General features: G+C 41.0%; 1 gene segment (V, D, J or C); it reads right to left on the bottom strand.

The window, feature by feature from the left end:
* LOC120528850 overlaps positions 1–9,982 on the bottom strand; it is a 28,864-nt gene extending 18,882 nt beyond the window's left edge. The window contains 2 exon segments of the V gene segment in view: positions 9,446–9,800; positions 9,917–9,982. Coding sequence covers positions 9,446–9,800; positions 9,917–9,965 — 404 coding nt within the window.
* Between the last annotated feature and the right edge of the window lie 8,049 nt (positions 9,983–18,031).

The following is an 18,031-nucleotide window of genomic DNA, read 5'->3' as shown; positions in this document are numbered from 1 at the left end:
TGAGTGGCCAAAAGACCAGATCAACTGAATGAGTCAGTTTTGAAGATGATCCAGAAACTAAAATTTGTGTAGTTAACATGACGAGAGTAGAGGAGGTGACCGAACCCATCAACAAACTAATCACTTACTTTTCAGATTGGCATCGCTTGAAGAAAGCAGTGGCTTGGTTTCTCAAGTTTAAAGACACACTGTTGCACTTAAGAAATGAAAGAAAAACATTTCAACTAGAAGCCAGTCAGACTAAAGGTAATCCAAAAGAACAAAAATCACTCATCACAAAACACATGAAAAGGTATAAACAGACTTTAAAACCAAGTCCAATTTCTCTAGATGACTTAGTTATAGCTGAAACAGAGCCTATCCGTCTAAGTCAACAGCTAGAATTTCCAGAATAATTAAAAACTCTAAAGTAAAAGATTTGTGTTAAAAAGAACAGTCAAATCTATAAACTCGACCCGATCATACAAGATGGAATACTAAGGGCTCATTTATACTTCACGCTCAGAACGCGTACGCGTCCGCATCATGGCTACCACGCGTTCCCAGCGTTCATTTCACGCGTCCTTTGAGCAGGTCCTCAGAAATTAACGCGACGCGTGCGCGAGTTGCAGTACCAGCAAAAAGTCGGGGGGCGCAGTATGCTAAAAGTCGGAACGTGACGTCAGAGTCTCTGTTTACTATCTACATGTGACAGCAAGCCTCTATGGAGATCCTTCGGGGATCGATGTGCGCGCTTTGCTGTTTGATAAATGGTTCAAAGTGTTGAAGCAAAATGCCGACATACAGATGCATTCGTGGTGCTTTTATATTCAAGCGTCGCATATTCCCGATCGTAATGACACGATACATTTTAAAAGTCTCATATACTATCTTTTGTGCCGTCTATTTTTTATTTTTTTACTTTACCTGCTGTCAGGTACAAGAAGCTCGTAGCGATGAAAAACTGGGATGACGTTTACGATGGTCTGCTTTAATAATAAAGTAAACTACGAGGTTAAAGTGGACATTTCGAGATTAAAGCCGAAATTTCCACTTTAATCATAAAATACACGTTTTCACCGAGTCTTTTATTTTTTTCTCAGTGGCTCAAATACAGCGCTATACATTATGTTGGCGATGTGAAGTTGGAAAAAATAGACGGCACTGACACTTTTAAAATGTATCGTCACATGTAGATAGTTCCCGAATGTAATGACACGATACAGTTTAAAAGTCTCACATACCAGTGTCTTCTTTTTTAATTTTTATTACCGAATTACATTCGGGAACTATCTACATGTGACGATACATTTTAAAAGTCTCAGTGCCGTCTATTTTTTTTTTTTTTCCAACTTCACATCGCCAACATAATGTATAGCGCTGTATTTGAGCCACTGAGAAAAAAATAAAAGACACGGTGAAAACGTGTATTTTGTGATTAAAGTGGAAATTTCGGCTTTGATCTCGAATTGTCCACTTTAACCTCGTAGTTTACTTTATCATTAAAGCAGACCGTCGTAAACGTCATCCCAGTTTTTAATCGCTACGAGCTCTTGGACCTGACAGCTGCGGCAAGCAGCAAAAGATCACCACACAGAACAAATTAAATGTCTGATATTCCAACTCTCTGCACATTTAGAATCTTTAGATTCATACTTGATATCACTTTCATGATGAAATGCATTAAAGTGTGTATGTTACATTTTACATATAATTTCATTTAAATAATGAATACTGTTAATAATTACACACATGGGGGTGACACGGTGGCGGAGCAATGGCACTGCTGTCTCGCAGGGAGTTACGTTGCTGGTATTTCTTGCTTGTATTCCACACTGTGCTCCGGTTTCCTTCCAAAGATATGCAGACTTGGGGATTTGGTGCCACTAAAATGACGCTAGTGTATGTGTGTGCTTGTATTCACCTTTTGATGAGCGGAGACCTCGTCCAGGGATTGTTTCTCAGTCGTGCCCAATGCTTGTTGGAATGGACACATCCCTGGATTGATGGATTTAATCAATAAACATCCTTTTCACAGATATTGCGGTAAGGTGTTATCGGAATTTAATAGGTGTTTTAGGCAATTCACAACACAGAGAAGCCAAACATGTTCTCACCGTGATAATATCTCGCACTGCCACCTGGTGGACTCCTCCAGCTTTACGTAAAGTACACGCGCAAGTATAAACACTTCAACGCTTGCGTAGCAGGAGCGTCCGCTGCAGCATGCATCGCGTCGCGTGAAGTATAAATGAGCCCTAAGAGTTGGAGGAAGACTCTGTAACGCTGCAATGCCCGAAGAAGCTAAACATCCTGCAATTCTACACAAGCTTCTCTCATATTGCAGCACATTCATAAACGAATCGGACATTGTGGGCGCAACTATGTGCTTGCACAATTACGCCAGAAATACTGGATACCTCAAGCAAATTCAGCTATCAGAAAAATAATTTCAAAGTGCACAACATGCAGAAGATACAATGCGAAAGCAGGTGAGCAAAAAATGGCAGATTTGCCAGAAGATCGCCTAGCATCAAACCAACCACCGTTCACTAATGTTGGAGTTGATTATTTTGGCCCCTTCCTAGTCAAAAGAGGAAGAAGTCTGGTCAAGAGGTACAGAGTAATCTTCAGAGCTGCGCACATAGAGATCGCACATAGCTTAGACACTGTTTCTTGTATCCAAGCCATACTCCGATTTACGGATAGAAGAGGACACGTTAAAATCATGCGCTCAGACAATGGAACAAATTTCGTTGGAGCAGAAAGAGAGCTACGAGAAGCTATTAAAAAATTGGAACACAAAAAAATCAGCGACGCTATGATGCAAGAACAAATCAAATGGATTTTTAATCCACCATCAGCCACTCACCAAGGTGGAGTGTGAGAAAGACAAATCAGAAGCATAAGAAAGATTTTAAATTCAACACTAAACCAACAAACACTCGATGACGAAAACCTTCCTACAATGATGTGTAGAGTGGAATCAATACTCAATAACAGACCCCTTACGAAGACATCAGATGACCCAAATGATTTGGAACCACTCACACCCAATCACTTGTTATTATTGAAGACAAAACCTGAAATACCACCTAAACTCATTTCAGAAAATGAACCACACCCAAGAAGACGCTGGAAAAAAATTCAATACATGGCTGACTTGTTCTAGAAAAGATGGACAAAAGAGTATTTGCCAATACTTCAAAAACGTCAAAAATGGCTTGCACCAAGAAGAGATTTTGAACCAGGGGACGTTGTTCTAATTGTAGATAAAGCTTCACCTCGCAATTCCTGGGTAATGGGTCGAGTCATCAAGACGATGCCAGATGCCAAAGGTGTAGTCAGAAGAGTTTGTGTGCAAACCAAAACCAGCACACTGGACAGACCCGTGAACAAACTGTGCCTGCTTCAAGAAACAGCAGTGTTTGAAATATGAAATTTTTACAATGTTTGTTTGCAGTGTTATTGCTAATGATTTGAAAGGAATAGTTAATATAAAAGTAATTGGCTCATATTGAAGTAAAGTATAGTAGTTGTCTCCGCTCCTGCATAGCCAATTAGGGGCCGGAAATGTAAGAGCCAATCTTAGAAAATTAAAGTTTTGAGTTAAACTCATATTAATGTTTGCTTAATCTGAATAGAATATAAATGTCTTTCATAGTCATAACTTATGGTATAGTCTTTTCCCCCTATAAGTTAGCAAGAGGTAGAACCTTCTTACTATAACTGAATAACAGTGTGATAATAAGCTCAGTTTGTTTAGAACAGGTCCCAGTAAAGAGGGACTTGAAAGACCCATTTTAAGCTTAGAAATGGGATAAGCATACAGTTTTCTGACCGTTTTAAAATGGTTCAGAAATGTTAAGTAAATAGTAACGATTTGAGATTTAACAAGATTAAGCTTAGAATTGAACTTTTCTTAACATTCATTTTATCCTTTTTGCCATTTTAATTTTCCTTTTTTGTGTGAACTGTTTTACTTTGAAACTTAACAAAACTTTTAAAAACGAAGATATTTGTCTGTGGAATCATTTCTGCGCATCAGGCTTTTGTTGAATCCCATTTTTGAGTTGAAGCTGCTGAACTTGGGTAATTTTGGGAAAACGCAGCTACACCTACTTTTCCCCGTTTCCTGTTCCAGGTTTCTCTTTTTTATATATTATTTAGTTAGTTTAGTTAGTTATTAAGAAGGGAGGTGAGATACTGTATAAGATAATTGCTAAAATCTTGTTTTCATGTTTTTGGTTAAGTGACTGCTATATCTGTCCTGTTACTTTTGCACTTTCTGAATTTTCTTTTGAAGGCCAGCACCTCAACACTGCACAAGATTAACGACTATAAATCAAGGCCAAGAGTTCCAGTGTCAAGGCAAAAAAGATTGAAGTGATGTCTGTGACGCTGCACCTCCAGTCAAAACCGTTGTTTCACTCCCGTCAATGCTCTTTTTCAAATTTTGAACCTCTGTGCCCCATTCTCTTGTGAAAGTGCACTGTGCTGGTGCTACTGTTTGCATATATGCTGCAAGTGACGCTAGACAGCACAGAGGTTATTGCCCACCCTACAGTTTGTCCTGCCATTCAGCAGGTGATAGTCAATGGCATAGCAGAAGACTTTGAAAGTCTACTTATCTGGGAGTCAGGACCCCGTTAACTCACTTACTGTGTATAATGACCTGTATTTGAAGTTTCTACTGCCAGTGAGCCTTCTAACAAGCACTTTTCATGGTACAGTCAGGTGTAATGATGCGTCTAGAACAACGTCTGGAGGGATACCAAGGTTCTCTTTATCCCTCTTTCTCAGGATAAGAGAAGAGAGATACAGAGGAAATGGTGACCTTAAGGCTCACCGTGCATTTACTGATCGCAGGTCCTAGCACCGGTTGTTGAGACTTTAACTCAGTGGTTCTCAAACTGTGGGGCGGGCCTGCCTAGGGGGGCGCAAAATAACAAAAAGGGGGACGCGAAAATGTGAAAAAAAGAAAACAAGAATCGAAAATATGAAAAGTACATCTATTGAAACCAAAACAAATTAACTTAAACTATATTCTGATACTAGCAAAATAAATATAGAGTTAGATAAATGTCTATAAAAGTTAAGTAGGTATAATAAAATATGCATCTATGATATATAATTAATTAAAAAGGAAAAAATTGGTATTGGTGGGCTCCTTTCAAAAAACGTTAGGGGGGCGCGATTAAAACTGTCATGAAAACTCGGGTCGCAAATACTTAAAGGTTGAGAAATGCTGCTTTAACTGGTTTGGTTACCTGCTGCAGGCCGTTGCACCACAGTCCTGTATTTAGCCCTTCAATGACACCCTTAAAGTGAAAACCACCCCTGCCTAAACTTATGAGACAAGAAATTTTAAGAATCTAGGTCAAATCAATATATTAAAGCAGAAAAATAATACACAAAGGTAAAAGATAAATTACTAAATATACTCAGCAAAAAAAGAAACGTCCTCTGACTTTCAACTGTTTTTACTTTCAGTAAACTTAATGTGTAAATATTTGTATGAACACTAAAAGAGTCAACACCATAAGACATAAACTAAAAATGTTTCACAATGTGTCCCTGAATGAAGGGAGGCTCAAAATCAAAAGTACCAGTCAGTATCTGGTGTGGCCACCAGCTGCTTGAAGTTCTGCAGTGCATCTCCTCCTCATGGACTGGACCAGATTTGTCAGTTCTTGCTGTGAGATGTTACCCCACTCTTCCACCAAGGCACCTGCAAGTTCCTGGACATTTCTGGGGGGAATGGCCCTAGCCCTCACCCTGCGATCCAACAGGTCCCAGACGTGCTCAATTCCTTCGACGATAAACACAAATCCGTCCATCACCCCTGGTGAGACAAAACCGTGACTCATCAGTGAAGAGCACTTTTTGCCACTCCTGTCTGGTCCAGCGAAGGTGGGTTTGTGCCCATAGGCGGCGTTGTTGCTGGTGATATCTTGTAAGGACCTGCCTTACAACAGGCCTACAAGCCCTCAGTCCAGCCTCTCTCAGCCTATTGCGGACAGTCTGAGCACTGATGGAGGGATTGTGTGTTCCTGGTGTGACTCGTGCAGTTGTTGTGGCCATCCTGTACCTGTCACGCAGGTGTGATATTCGGATGTACCAATCCTGTGCAGGTGTTGTTACATGTGGTCTTCCACTGCGAGGATGATCAGCTGTCCTTCCTGTCTCCTTGTAGCGCTGTCTTAGGCATCTCACAGTGCAGACATGGCAATTTATTGCCCTAGCCACATCAGCAGTCCTCATGCCTCCCTGCAGCATGCCTAATGCACGTTCACGCAGATGAGCAGGGACCCTGGGCATCTTTCTTTGGGTGTTTTTCACAGTCAGTAGACAAGTCTCTTTAGTGTCCTGCGTTTTTAGAACTGTGACCTTAAATGCCTACTTTCTGTAAGCTGTTAAGGTCTTAACGACCATTCCACTGGAGCATGTTAATTAATTGATTATGGTTAATTGATCATGCATGGAAAACATTGTTTAAACCCTTTACAATGAAGATCTGTAAAGTTATTTGGATTTTTAAAACATTATTGTTGAAGTACACAGTCCTGAAAAGGGACGTTTCTTTTTTTGCTGAGTATATAAGCAATAATGAAAATTAATATTCTAACGGGAGTTCAGCAATGGTGACACTGATCTGCATCTTTATGATGAGCTGTCAGTCTTTTTTAAATTTCATTTTGTTAATATCAAAACTTCTTCCTCCAAAAATATTAAAAAAGCAAGTTTACAGTGGGAGTGTGTTATAGACCGCCCCATGCAGACAGTAATTGCAATGAACATTTTATTGGTAATAATAAAAAGGCAAGTTTACAGGTAATAATATGGTCTTGGGGGGCTTTAACTACTCAAATATTAATCTGGCTAACCTTGCAAATAGAGCAGAGCAGAGGAGTTTTTAGACAAAATCACAGACTGTTTTTAACAAAGTACATTAAAGCACCAACGTGGGGTGAAGATTGTCTAGATTTAGTATCTTGTAATAATCAGGATAGACATTGTGGGTGTAGAGGTGACTGAAGCACTAGAGTCAAATGACCCTAATATAATGAAGTTCTCGGTGTTTTGGAGGAGTGCAGATGCCAATACTTAGACTGTTGAGTTTAACTTTGGTAGGACAAATTTTGAGCAGGTGTGACAAAGTCTAAGGAGGATAGACTGGGATACGTTATTAAGTGTGGAGACAATTGGAGAGCAATGGAACAGGTTTAAAAACATTTTACATGTAATGCAGGACAGGTACATACCTAAATTTGGGATTAGTAGGAAATTAAATAAAACTCTTCAGGGGGTTATTAAAGAGTTGAAAAAGAAGCTTCAAAAATGTTAACATTTGTATAAGTTGTACAAGACTAATAACTCTAATTTGAATCGTAGTGTGTATGAGAACATGAAGACAAATATTTAGAAGGATATTAGGGGAGGCTAAAAAGCAAAGATATTCTTTCAGTAACAGTCAATGAGGAGGTGAAGTGCATCAGGAATAGTAAAGGGGAATTAAAAGATACAGCCAGTAAAACAGCGGACGTTCTAAACTTACATTCTTCTGAGGTCTTCACAAGTGATGAAGTTTATAACCTCCCAGCAGTAACAGGGACTACTAAGGAGGATCTGAGTAATTTAGAAATTATAAAGGGAAAAGTACTGTTCAGATTAAATAGGCCGAAATCAAACAAATCACCAGGACCTGATAATATCTACCATTGAGTTTGTAAGGCGGTTAGTGAGTACAGATATCAACCCTTGATGCATATTTTTACTAAGTTTGTGCGCGCTGGGGAAATTCAGAAGGGCTGGAAAATGGCAAATATTATCCTGTTCTATAAAAAGGGTGACAGGGCAGATCCAAGCGATCATAAGCCAGTAAGCTTAACATGCATCACAGGAAAATGAATGGAAGGAAACATTAAGGAAAAGACTGAGTAGCAAGAACTGGAGCTTTACTGAACAGTCAGCATGGGTTCAGAAGAAGGAAGTCGTGTTTTACTTATATGCTAGAATTCTCTAAGCTAGCAACAAAAGGATACGATCAAAGTAGAGCATAGGATATTATTTATTATGACTTTCAGCAAGCATTTGATGAGGTGCCACATGAGAGGTTGGACATCAAATTAAAAGAAGTAGGAGTTCAGGGTGATGTTTTTGGATTGGCGCAGACACAGGAAGCAAAGGGTGACAAACTAAATCACAATTGGCTGATGTTAAGAGTGGTGCTCCACAGGGGTCAGTGCTAGGGCCGCTGCTATTTTTAACATTTATAAATGATTTAGATAGGAATATAAGTAACAAGCTGGTTAAGTTTGCAGATAATACCAAGACAGGTGGATTAGCAGATAATTTGGAATCCGTTATATCATTACAGAAGGACTTGGATAGCATACAGGCTTGGGCAGATTTGTGGCAGATGAAATTTAATGTCAGTAAATGTAAAGTATTACACATAGGAAGTAAAAATATTAGGTTTGAATGTCGGAAAATTGAGAGTACACCTTATGAGAAGGATTTAGAAGTCATAGTGGACTCTTAAGTTATCGACTTCCCAAAAGTGTTCAGAAGCCATTAGGATGGCAAACAGAATTTCAGGTTATATAGCGTTTTGATGTGTGCAGTAAAAAGTCCAAGGAGGTTCTGCTCAGCCTTTATAATGCACTGGTGAGGCCTCATCTGGAGTACTGGGTGCAGTTTTAATCTCCAGACTACAAAAAGGACATAGAAGTGCTTGAAAAGGTCCAGAGAAGAGCAACTAGGCTCATTCCAAAGTTGGGATTTTGAAAAACGAGTCTGACAAAAACAATTGTTGCTCTTATTCTTGTGTTCAGTTTAGATAGATAGATAGATAGATAGATAGATAGATAGATAGATAGATAGATAGATAGATAGATAGATAGATAGATAGATAGATAGATAGATAGATAGATAGTCTGTCAGTGGAGCAGGACGGTGACAGCAGTCTGTCGCTGAAGATGCTCCTCTGTCTGGAGATGATCCTGTTCAGTGGATGCAGTGGATTCTTTGTGAAATGTATTATTGCGTAACCTTCAAATTGTCCAAACTGACAGCCACATCTTCACCAGCTACCATCAGTATTTTAACTGCTGAGTCTCTCCAGTCCATTTCTGGCCTAATCTGGTTCTAAGGTTGATCTTGTGCTAGTGGCCCAGGGTGGTCTATTTCCTTGACAGATGATATAATAAACTGCTGCACTGTTTGTTGGTGGGATACATGACTTGATCAGGGTGAAGCAGTGAGCCAGTGGTGGGGACTTGTGCTTCACAGTCCAACAATTTAAATTCAGGGCTATCAGAACCTTTTAGTAAAACTGAAGGAAAGAAGTCAGAATCAGGCATCTCCTTAACACAAATAAAAGTAAATTATGTTAATCGTTTCAGCTGTGTGAACAGCACTTGACAGTAAAGGACTCGCTCTTCACTAGACAGCTGTCACACACCTGCAGCATAGTATATAGTTGGTGACATTCATGGAGGTTTTGGTATGGCTCTTTATCACTGTGTAAGGAAACGTATTGTACTGCTGACAGTAGTAATGTCCTGCGTCTTTAGCCTGGACTCCAGTGATGGTCATAGTGAAGTCAGTCCCAGATTTCTTTCCAGTAAACCTGTTTGGCACATTTGTGTAGAGCTCATCTCCTTGTTTGATGAGGAGTCTTGGGGGCTGTCCAGGTGTCATGTGGTACCACGCTAAGCCCCAGTTAATATCCTGGCTGGCACTGCACTTGATGCTGATATCTCCTCCGAGACTGGCTGATGCCATACTCGGAGTTTGAGTTAAAACCACATCAGAGGCTGAAAGGACAAGACAATGCACACATGAATGACAGTCATGTAACAAATGACAGTTGCGTGAAGAGCTCACAGAGTCCCAATAAAGAGAAAGGAAAGCAGAAGCCTCAGTCACTCACCCACAGGCCAGATAAGAAACACACAGAATGTCAGAGTGGCAGAGTTCATGGCTGGGCAGTGGAGAAGATGAGAGTCTCCGGAGTTCAGGCGAGATTATACAGAGAGAGAGATACACTTGAAGATTTGCATGAGAGTCACGTGATCAGGAGAAAGGGGAAGTGGGAGAAATGAGGGGTGGGTCACGATAATGAACCAAAGTCGTGTGGTATTTTAAGAAGAGGCCTTTTGCTAATTGCAGCACACACACATGGATGGTGATTCTTTCTTAAAATGTCTTTAATTTGCCACAGAACACCAAGAATCAATACAGACAACAATCAGTAGTTAAGAAAAGACATATGTCAGTTTGGAAAAGATGGAAATTCATAGGAAAATGAGCAGTTAGAGTAAAATATCTCTGACTGGGACTTTCAACATCAGCCACCCTTTTCCAAGTGACTTAACTTGGACAGATCATTTCCCAGCCTGTGTCCAAGCAGTATGTGACCACAAATTTCCCTTCCTAATCGACTGCCATCTCAAGGCTTCCTCTACTATATTTGTTGTTTCTTTGTGGTGGTGGCGCACCTGCTCAAAGCTTCATGATGCTCCAACAATGATGGACGGATTAAAAGGCAGAAGTCTACGTGACCATCATCATCATCATCAAGTCCTTCCGTGAGAACCCTAAATCCAAAGAGGACTCCTTCATTTATGTTAGGTAGAATGCCCAGAGGGGACTGGGCGGTCTCATGGTCTGGAATCCCTACAGATTTTATTTTTTCTCCAGCTGGAGTTTTTTTGTTTTTTCTGTCCCCCCTGGCCATTGAACCTTACTCTTATTCGATGTTAATGTTGATTTATTTTGTTTTATAATTGTGTCTTTCATTTTTCTATTCTTTAATATGTAAAGCACTTTGAGCTACTGTTTGTATGAAAATGTGCTATATAAATAAATGATGTTGTTGTTGTTGACCTTTCTTCTATGTGCATGAAGGCCTTGCACAGAGACTGATCCACTTCTGTGGGCACACACCTTGCCCATCGCTTTCTTTCTTTTTTTTCCAACTACAGCACTCCTCCACCAAGTCTGTATACTTGACTTTCTTCCTCTTGCTGACTTCCTTCATCTGTTCATCCCAAGAAACCATAAAGCTCCGGCATTACCACCTGATTTGATATCTCAGAGAACATCACAATATTCTATCTTACAGTGGTCGCTACGATGTTCTTCAGGAACTGAGGGTGTTTCCCCAGGTCCTGTTGTCAACTAAAACTCCCAAAGTATGAAACATCAAAAAACACTTCCAAAAATGCCCACTAGAGGGGAAATCTTATCAAAAGCCCTGGCTAGACACAACTGTGTTGAAACAGTGCAATCTGGTGAAGTAGCAGCAATCTTAAATGGCTCAGGTCAGAGATGTAAAAAGGGGATGGATGTTATTAACTTCACAGCACACGGACTAAATCTTATTATTTAAGAAAATGATAACTTCATGATGATGACATCTAACTCTTTTTGTGTACAGTTTAATAATGCTGGAGAGTTTTGCCAAAAGGTAAACTCAGGAAGTATACTTGTGAATATAAATGTAGGTTTTTAAGAAAGTAGACTTCTCCCTTAATCAGGTCATTCACCTTATTCCTATTTTGCTTGTGCGTTGTAAGAACGACCGGCAGCTCAACCCGGCCAGGACACCCTGAGAAGGGAAGGACGAGGGAAGGCAACTACTTTTAGACACTGCCTGACACCCAAGATGCTAGACGGGGACTTCCCCGCAGCATAGCAGTGCCCAGGATTCCCGCAGGGCACTATGGGATTTGGAGTTTGACTTCACAGCCCGGCTGGGTACCGTGGGTGCCGCCAGGAGACGTTGCAGGAGGACCTGGGGAGTCGTGCTTCCCTCATAGCCCGGAAGTACTAGTGAGTCACGAGGACAGAAATCCAGAAGTACTTTCAGGCTGAAGAAAATGCAAGTTCTCCATTTGACCCGGAGGTGCTGGCAAGTCACATAGATGGAAGAACAGAAGCACTTTTGGGTCGGACACTACGTAAAGGATTACTGGGAATCCAGAGTGGAAGTGGATGAAGCTTGCTGGGACATGCAGAGGAGAAAAAGAGAGAGAAGATTTATGTTGGTGTTGGATAATTTGCCCGTTTATTGTGGCTTTGGTGCTTGGAGGGCACTGTATTAGAAAGAACAAAGAATAAAAAATGTTTTTGGTGCTTTTACCCTGTGTTCTGCATGTCTGTCTGTTGGGTTTATGGGGCAACAGTGACCCCTCGTGTTCACAGCATGTAAATGACAGTTTGTCATTCCCTGACTCTAGTCAGAGGTTCAGGCTCTCAGCACCACAGCATCTTGTCTTAGCACTGAATTCTTCCATCTAGCCCACCTCTTTTTATAGATTAGTGCTTTCGTCTTTGCCTAACATGATTTCTTATTAGTGCTATTCTTTATTTTTAAAACTCTTACTTAAGCATATTCATCCATAGTTACATTACTGACCCAATGGTCAGAAGAAATATTTCTGCCTTGCTTTTCACACATGAGTCACAACATTTTGTGCATTTTGAAATCCTGTGACATTTCTCTGACTCTGATGGTCTCATTTCTTATTCTGTCCATGTTTGTAACTCCACACATCTATCTCAACAGTCTCCTTTCTGCCACATCTAACTTCTCCCTTTAAGTCTCAGCTACATATATCAACTATCTTAAAAACTTTTCCTTTAACCTTCACCTTAATTTTTCAATCACACAATACTCCTGATCCCTTCTTCCAGTTGTTCCATCCACATTGCATTCTGTGGGTCATCTCTGCATCTAACTCTCCATCTTGAGCTACCACTGATTCTTGATATTTAAACTTATCCACTCTTTTCAATTGCTCTCCCTACAGGCTAACTTCTGAATTCTGATCATCATTAAACCTCAAATATTCTGTCTTCTTCCTATGCAAACACAGTGTTTAGTAATCCATCCATCCATCCATCATCCAACCCGCCATTTCCTAACTACACGGTCATGGTGGCAGCTACAGGTGAGGGGACGCTGGCGCACGCAAGTTGCTGCCGCTCCTCCCTGTTAACAACACTTTTCGCAAAATTCGCCTTTATTCTACACTTTCTCACGCTTGTTTTATTTCTTTTACTGTACGTATAGTTCGTGGATACAGCCGACCTGAATTGCATGGATTTGGCTTAATATTTACAGATTTTATGGACTCTACTTTGACTGGGAACAGCTGAGTCTGTGGATCGCGGGACGAGACCTACGAACATTTCTTTGTACCTGGCGATCTATGACCTCGGGATAATCTTTCTCCGTGATTATATTCGCTATGCTGATCTGCTCCCGATTCATTTTACAGTACTGTACGACTGGGATCTGATCTGATGCTCATATTAACCTGGCTTATGGCTCCGGGGCGATCACGCATGAAATTATCAAGCGTTATTGTTTGTGGCTGTGTATTGGAACCTGCAAATCCTGCTACCTCCTCCTGCTATGCTTTCTGCTGCTTTGCTATCGCCGTTCATCTCATCTAATCCAAATGGTTCTGCTATGCTGTGCTGCTTCTCCACTGCTTTTCAGATAAGTATTGCCAAGTATCATGCTAAAATACTCTCATGACAAACTCCTTCTTATTAAACAGTTTGTCCAGAGCAAATGGTCTGATTGGAACATCCTAAAAGACGCCGGTATTTTACAGCGCCCGAAATATATACATCGCGGGTCAGGTCGCCGCCACCGCCGGGGTGCGAATGAAAAGACAACCGGCAGCATTTGCTCAGGAATAAGCCTTCCTTCTCATGGCCCTGGAAATACAAGTGTCAGTGTGCCAAATTTACATTGTGTGGAAATAAACCCTGATCACAGCTCTGTGCAAAAGATGCCTCATTGACTAACATTGCTCTGTTTAACTCAAGATCTCTTAATGGCAAAGCATTGGTGCTGTCAGAACTCATCACTGACACCAAACTTGATATACTGTGTTTAACGGAGACTTGGCAAAACCAAACGAATTGACGTCTCTCACGGAGGCGACTCCACCTGGTTTCACTTTCCATACAGAACCTCGCAGCTCTAGACAAGGAGGTGGGCTACGGTAATTATCAGAGCAGACTTAAATATCAAACGAATCCCAATTGACTGTCCACTGTCTTTTGAGTGCCTGGCTCTTAAACTAATAACGGAAACAGGTCCTGTCTCACTCATTGTTCTTTATCGTCCCCCAAAATACAATGCATCCTTCTTATCTGATCTGATTGAACTTTTAACCCACCTAAGCTCTTACTCTCAGAGAATTATCCTTCTTGGTGATTTCAACATCCATATTGACATTACTACATCTAAACTGAGAAATGAATTCCTATCCTTACTGGACTGTTTTGACTTGACACAACATGTTGATTTTCCCACCCACTCTGGTGGTCATATATTGGATCTGATCTGCACTTCTGGACTATCTGTTGCCAATATTTACAGCACTGATTTGGGACTCTCTGACCATAAAGCAGTATTTTTTACTGTCTCACTGCCTTTACCTCCTCTTACCTGTAAACGACAAATTTCTTACAGAAACCTTAAAAATATCTGTCCCTCTATCCTTTCTGGATCCATTTCTGATCTTTTACTGTCTGCACCTATTCGTCAACACTAGATAGTCTTGTTGACCACTATAACTCAGCCCTTCATTCAGCATTAGATAAAACAGCTCCTTTAAAACATAAGGAGGTTTTCTTTAAACGTTCAGCTCCTTGGTATAACTCAGAATTGCGATCTATGAAAGCAGCTGGCGACGCCTTGAGAGAATGTCACGTAAGACTGGCCTCACTGTGCACATCCAGGCTTTCTCTGACCACCAAAGAGCTTACAGAGAAGCACTAACTGCTGCTAAGAACACCCACTATGGCAGAATAATAGAAAGTGGCCACGATAACCCAAGGGTTTTGTTTTCTGTAGTTAATAAACTACTTGATCCTGCAAGTCTGTGAGGATTTCCTCCACTTTTCCGTAACAAAATTAAAGATCTAAATAATTCAACTAACATAAATACATCATCTGTTTATATCTCTCCCTGTTTTCCCACTCCATCCAGCTCCTTCTCTAAGTTCTCACCAGTCACATCTGCGTTTGTTAATAACCTGCTTTGTAAGATGAGGCCAACTACTTGTATACTGGACCCCATCCCCAGCACACTACTTAAATCCTGCCTTCATGCCATAATCCCGACTGTTACAACAATAATAAACTCATCCCTTGACACTGGCTCTGTGCGCTCACTTTTAAAATCGCTTCTGTAACCCCAATGTTAAAAAGTCTGGTCTTGATGCTGACAATCTTAACAATTTCCGCCTATTTCCCACTTACCTTTCCTGTCAAAAGCTCTTGAGCGTGTTGTAGCTTCCCAGCTCACCAATTACTTAACGTCTAATAATTTGATGGAACCCTTTCAGTCTGGTTTCAGGGCAGCACAGCTGTGAAACTGCTCTGCTACGGGTAACCAATGATTGCTTATGGCAGCAGACTCTGGACAAACCAGCATATTAATTCTGTTAGACCTCAGTGCAGCATTTGACACTGTCAGACATGACATTCTACTGTCTAGAATGGAGAACATGCTGGGTATCTCTGGCACTGCCCTCCAGTGGTTCAAGTCCTATCTGACTGATAGGCAAGAGTTTGTTAGTCTTGGCAACAGCAGATCCAGCTCGGCGCCAGTCACACAAGGAGTTCCTCAGGGCTCTGTCCTTGGCCCTCTTCTCTTCTGTATTTATATGCTCCCCTTGGCCATATTATTCGTAGCTATGGACTGGGCTATCATTTTATGCAGATGATACTCAACTCTACTTCAATGTTAAAAGTGGAACTTCATCAGAGCTTTCTCAGCTCACAACCTGCCTTAGTGAAATTAAAACCTGGATGGAGCAGAACTCTTTAAAATTAAACTGCAACAAAACTGAACTCCTGCAAATTGGGACTAAAATGCAACTTAATAAAATGAGCTCCTTCCCAGTCCATCTTGGTGGTGATCTCATCAGACCTGCCTCTACTGCAAAGAATCTTGGTGTCATTTTTGATTCCTCCCTTTCTTACTCCACCACATAAATCACATTAAGAAACTTTCTTACTTTCACCTCCGTAACATATCCGTGTTCGCTCCTTCCTTCCTTTTCTAATGCTGAGAAACTTGTCCATGCTTTTATCACATCCCGCATAGATTATTGTAACTCGCTGCTGGCAGGTGCCCCTTCTAATCCTATATCACAGCTCCAGCTTATTCAAAACTCAGCTGCAAGAGTCCTTACTCGAACCAGCAGCAGCGAGCACATCACACCCATCCTGCTCCGTCTTCACTGGCTCCCTGTGTCTTACAGAATCGAATATAAAATCCTACTAATAACCTACAAAGCCTTAAATAACCTCGCCAAACTACATCAGTGACCTTCTCCATCACTATGTGCCTGCCCGTCCACTAAGGTCCTCTGATTCTGGCAATCTTGTTGTGCCCCACACTAATCTTCACTCCATGGGTGACAGGGCCTTCAGCTGTATAGCGCCCAGACTCTGGAATGACCTACCGAAATTAATCAGGTCAGCTGACTCCATGAATTCTTTTAAAAACAACTTAAAACTCATCTGTTCAGGAAGGCTTTTAGCTCTATTTGACTTCATTCCCCTTCTCTCAGTTTACCTCTCTGTCAAGATGCTCATGTAACCTGTATGTGTGTGCTGGACCATCAGTTCTGTTGTCTGTTAGGCTTTCTCTGAGTTTACTGTCTTAATCTTCTTATTTATTAATTTGCTTTGTACTATGCTATATACTGTATACCCTGCCGTTCTTTCTTATATTCTGTAAGTGCCTTGAGCATGGGAAAGGCGCTATATAAATAAAATGTATTATTATTATTATTATTATTATGGGTGGTGTGCTGGAGCCAATCCCAGCCAACACCGGGCGCAAGGCAGGAAACAAACCCCAGGCAAGACGCCAGCCCACCGCAGTGTTTAGTAATTCCTCACCCAAATATTAAAAATAGACAAGATGCCTGATCTAAGCAACTGTGACCGTGCTGTGTTTGTTGGTTGTATGTGTGGCTGTCTCATCCTCTCACAAACAGCTGCTCTCCTGAAGATGTCATGGCCTACAGTTTCAGGAGTTTACTGAGATTGAGGTAAGAAACAGAAAACACAGAGTGGGCAGCAGTAATAGGAGTGAATGACAAAGATCAGAGGATAATGACTAGAGGAGTTCAAGTAAATAGAAAGGGTACAAGTACTCATATCACAGGTTTGTACAACAGAGACAAGCACAAGGCCATCTTTGAATGCACAGCATTTTGGGCCTTAAAGTTGATGGGCTACAACAGCAAAGGGCCATGTTTGCTTCTACTGTACTACTGTCAGCTGAGAACAGGAAAATAAGGCCAACAGTGGACATGGGATCACCAAAACTGGAAGACCGTAGATTGGAAAAATATCAGATGGTCTTACAAACCTAGATTTGTCCCAACGCATGCAGACAGAATAAGAATTTGGTGTAAACAGAATAATCTATGGATTCACTTTGCCCTTTAAATGTACAAGCTGGCCAGTGGTCGTTAGGGATGAGGGAAACTAATTGAATTGCAGCAAAAGGTTTGCTAAACAAATCATTTTTCACAACTAGAAAAATTTGTATTATTGGTACGTATATATTCATCTCACCTATAACTTTTTTTCTATATGTGCAAAAAGCACTGGAAATGTATTCTGGTAAAGAGCTCGGAAAGCGGCTGAACAGTACATGCATGCAAGCAATTTTGGAGGTGATTGTCCACTGTTAAAATCTATCGGCCGGGGTGGGTGGCCACTGGAAGGTTCCCTGCTTGGATCAACCTGTGGAGGTTAGGGAATGTGAAGACCACTGGAGCTACCACTGACCTCAGATGAGTAGTGTGAGATGTGACTATCATGTGCACCAATATATTCCAGCTATGTAGAGGAATTGGCTATAACTTGAGGAGCGAGAACTCTGGAGATATGTGAGGCAACTTCAGATTTTAACACCAATAGATAACTTATTTATGTTTAATGTAATTTTTATTGCAAAAATAGATGGAAACGCCAAGAAGGTGGCCCAGCTCT

This window comes from Polypterus senegalus, chromosome 4 (genome assembly GCF_016835505.1).
Source record: "Polypterus senegalus isolate Bchr_013 chromosome 4, ASM1683550v1, whole genome shotgun sequence".
Taxonomy (NCBI): domain Eukaryota; kingdom Metazoa; phylum Chordata; class Cladistia; order Polypteriformes; family Polypteridae; genus Polypterus; species Polypterus senegalus.
Note: the sequence above shows the minus strand (reverse complement) of the source record. Positions and strands in the feature narration are given on the sequence as shown.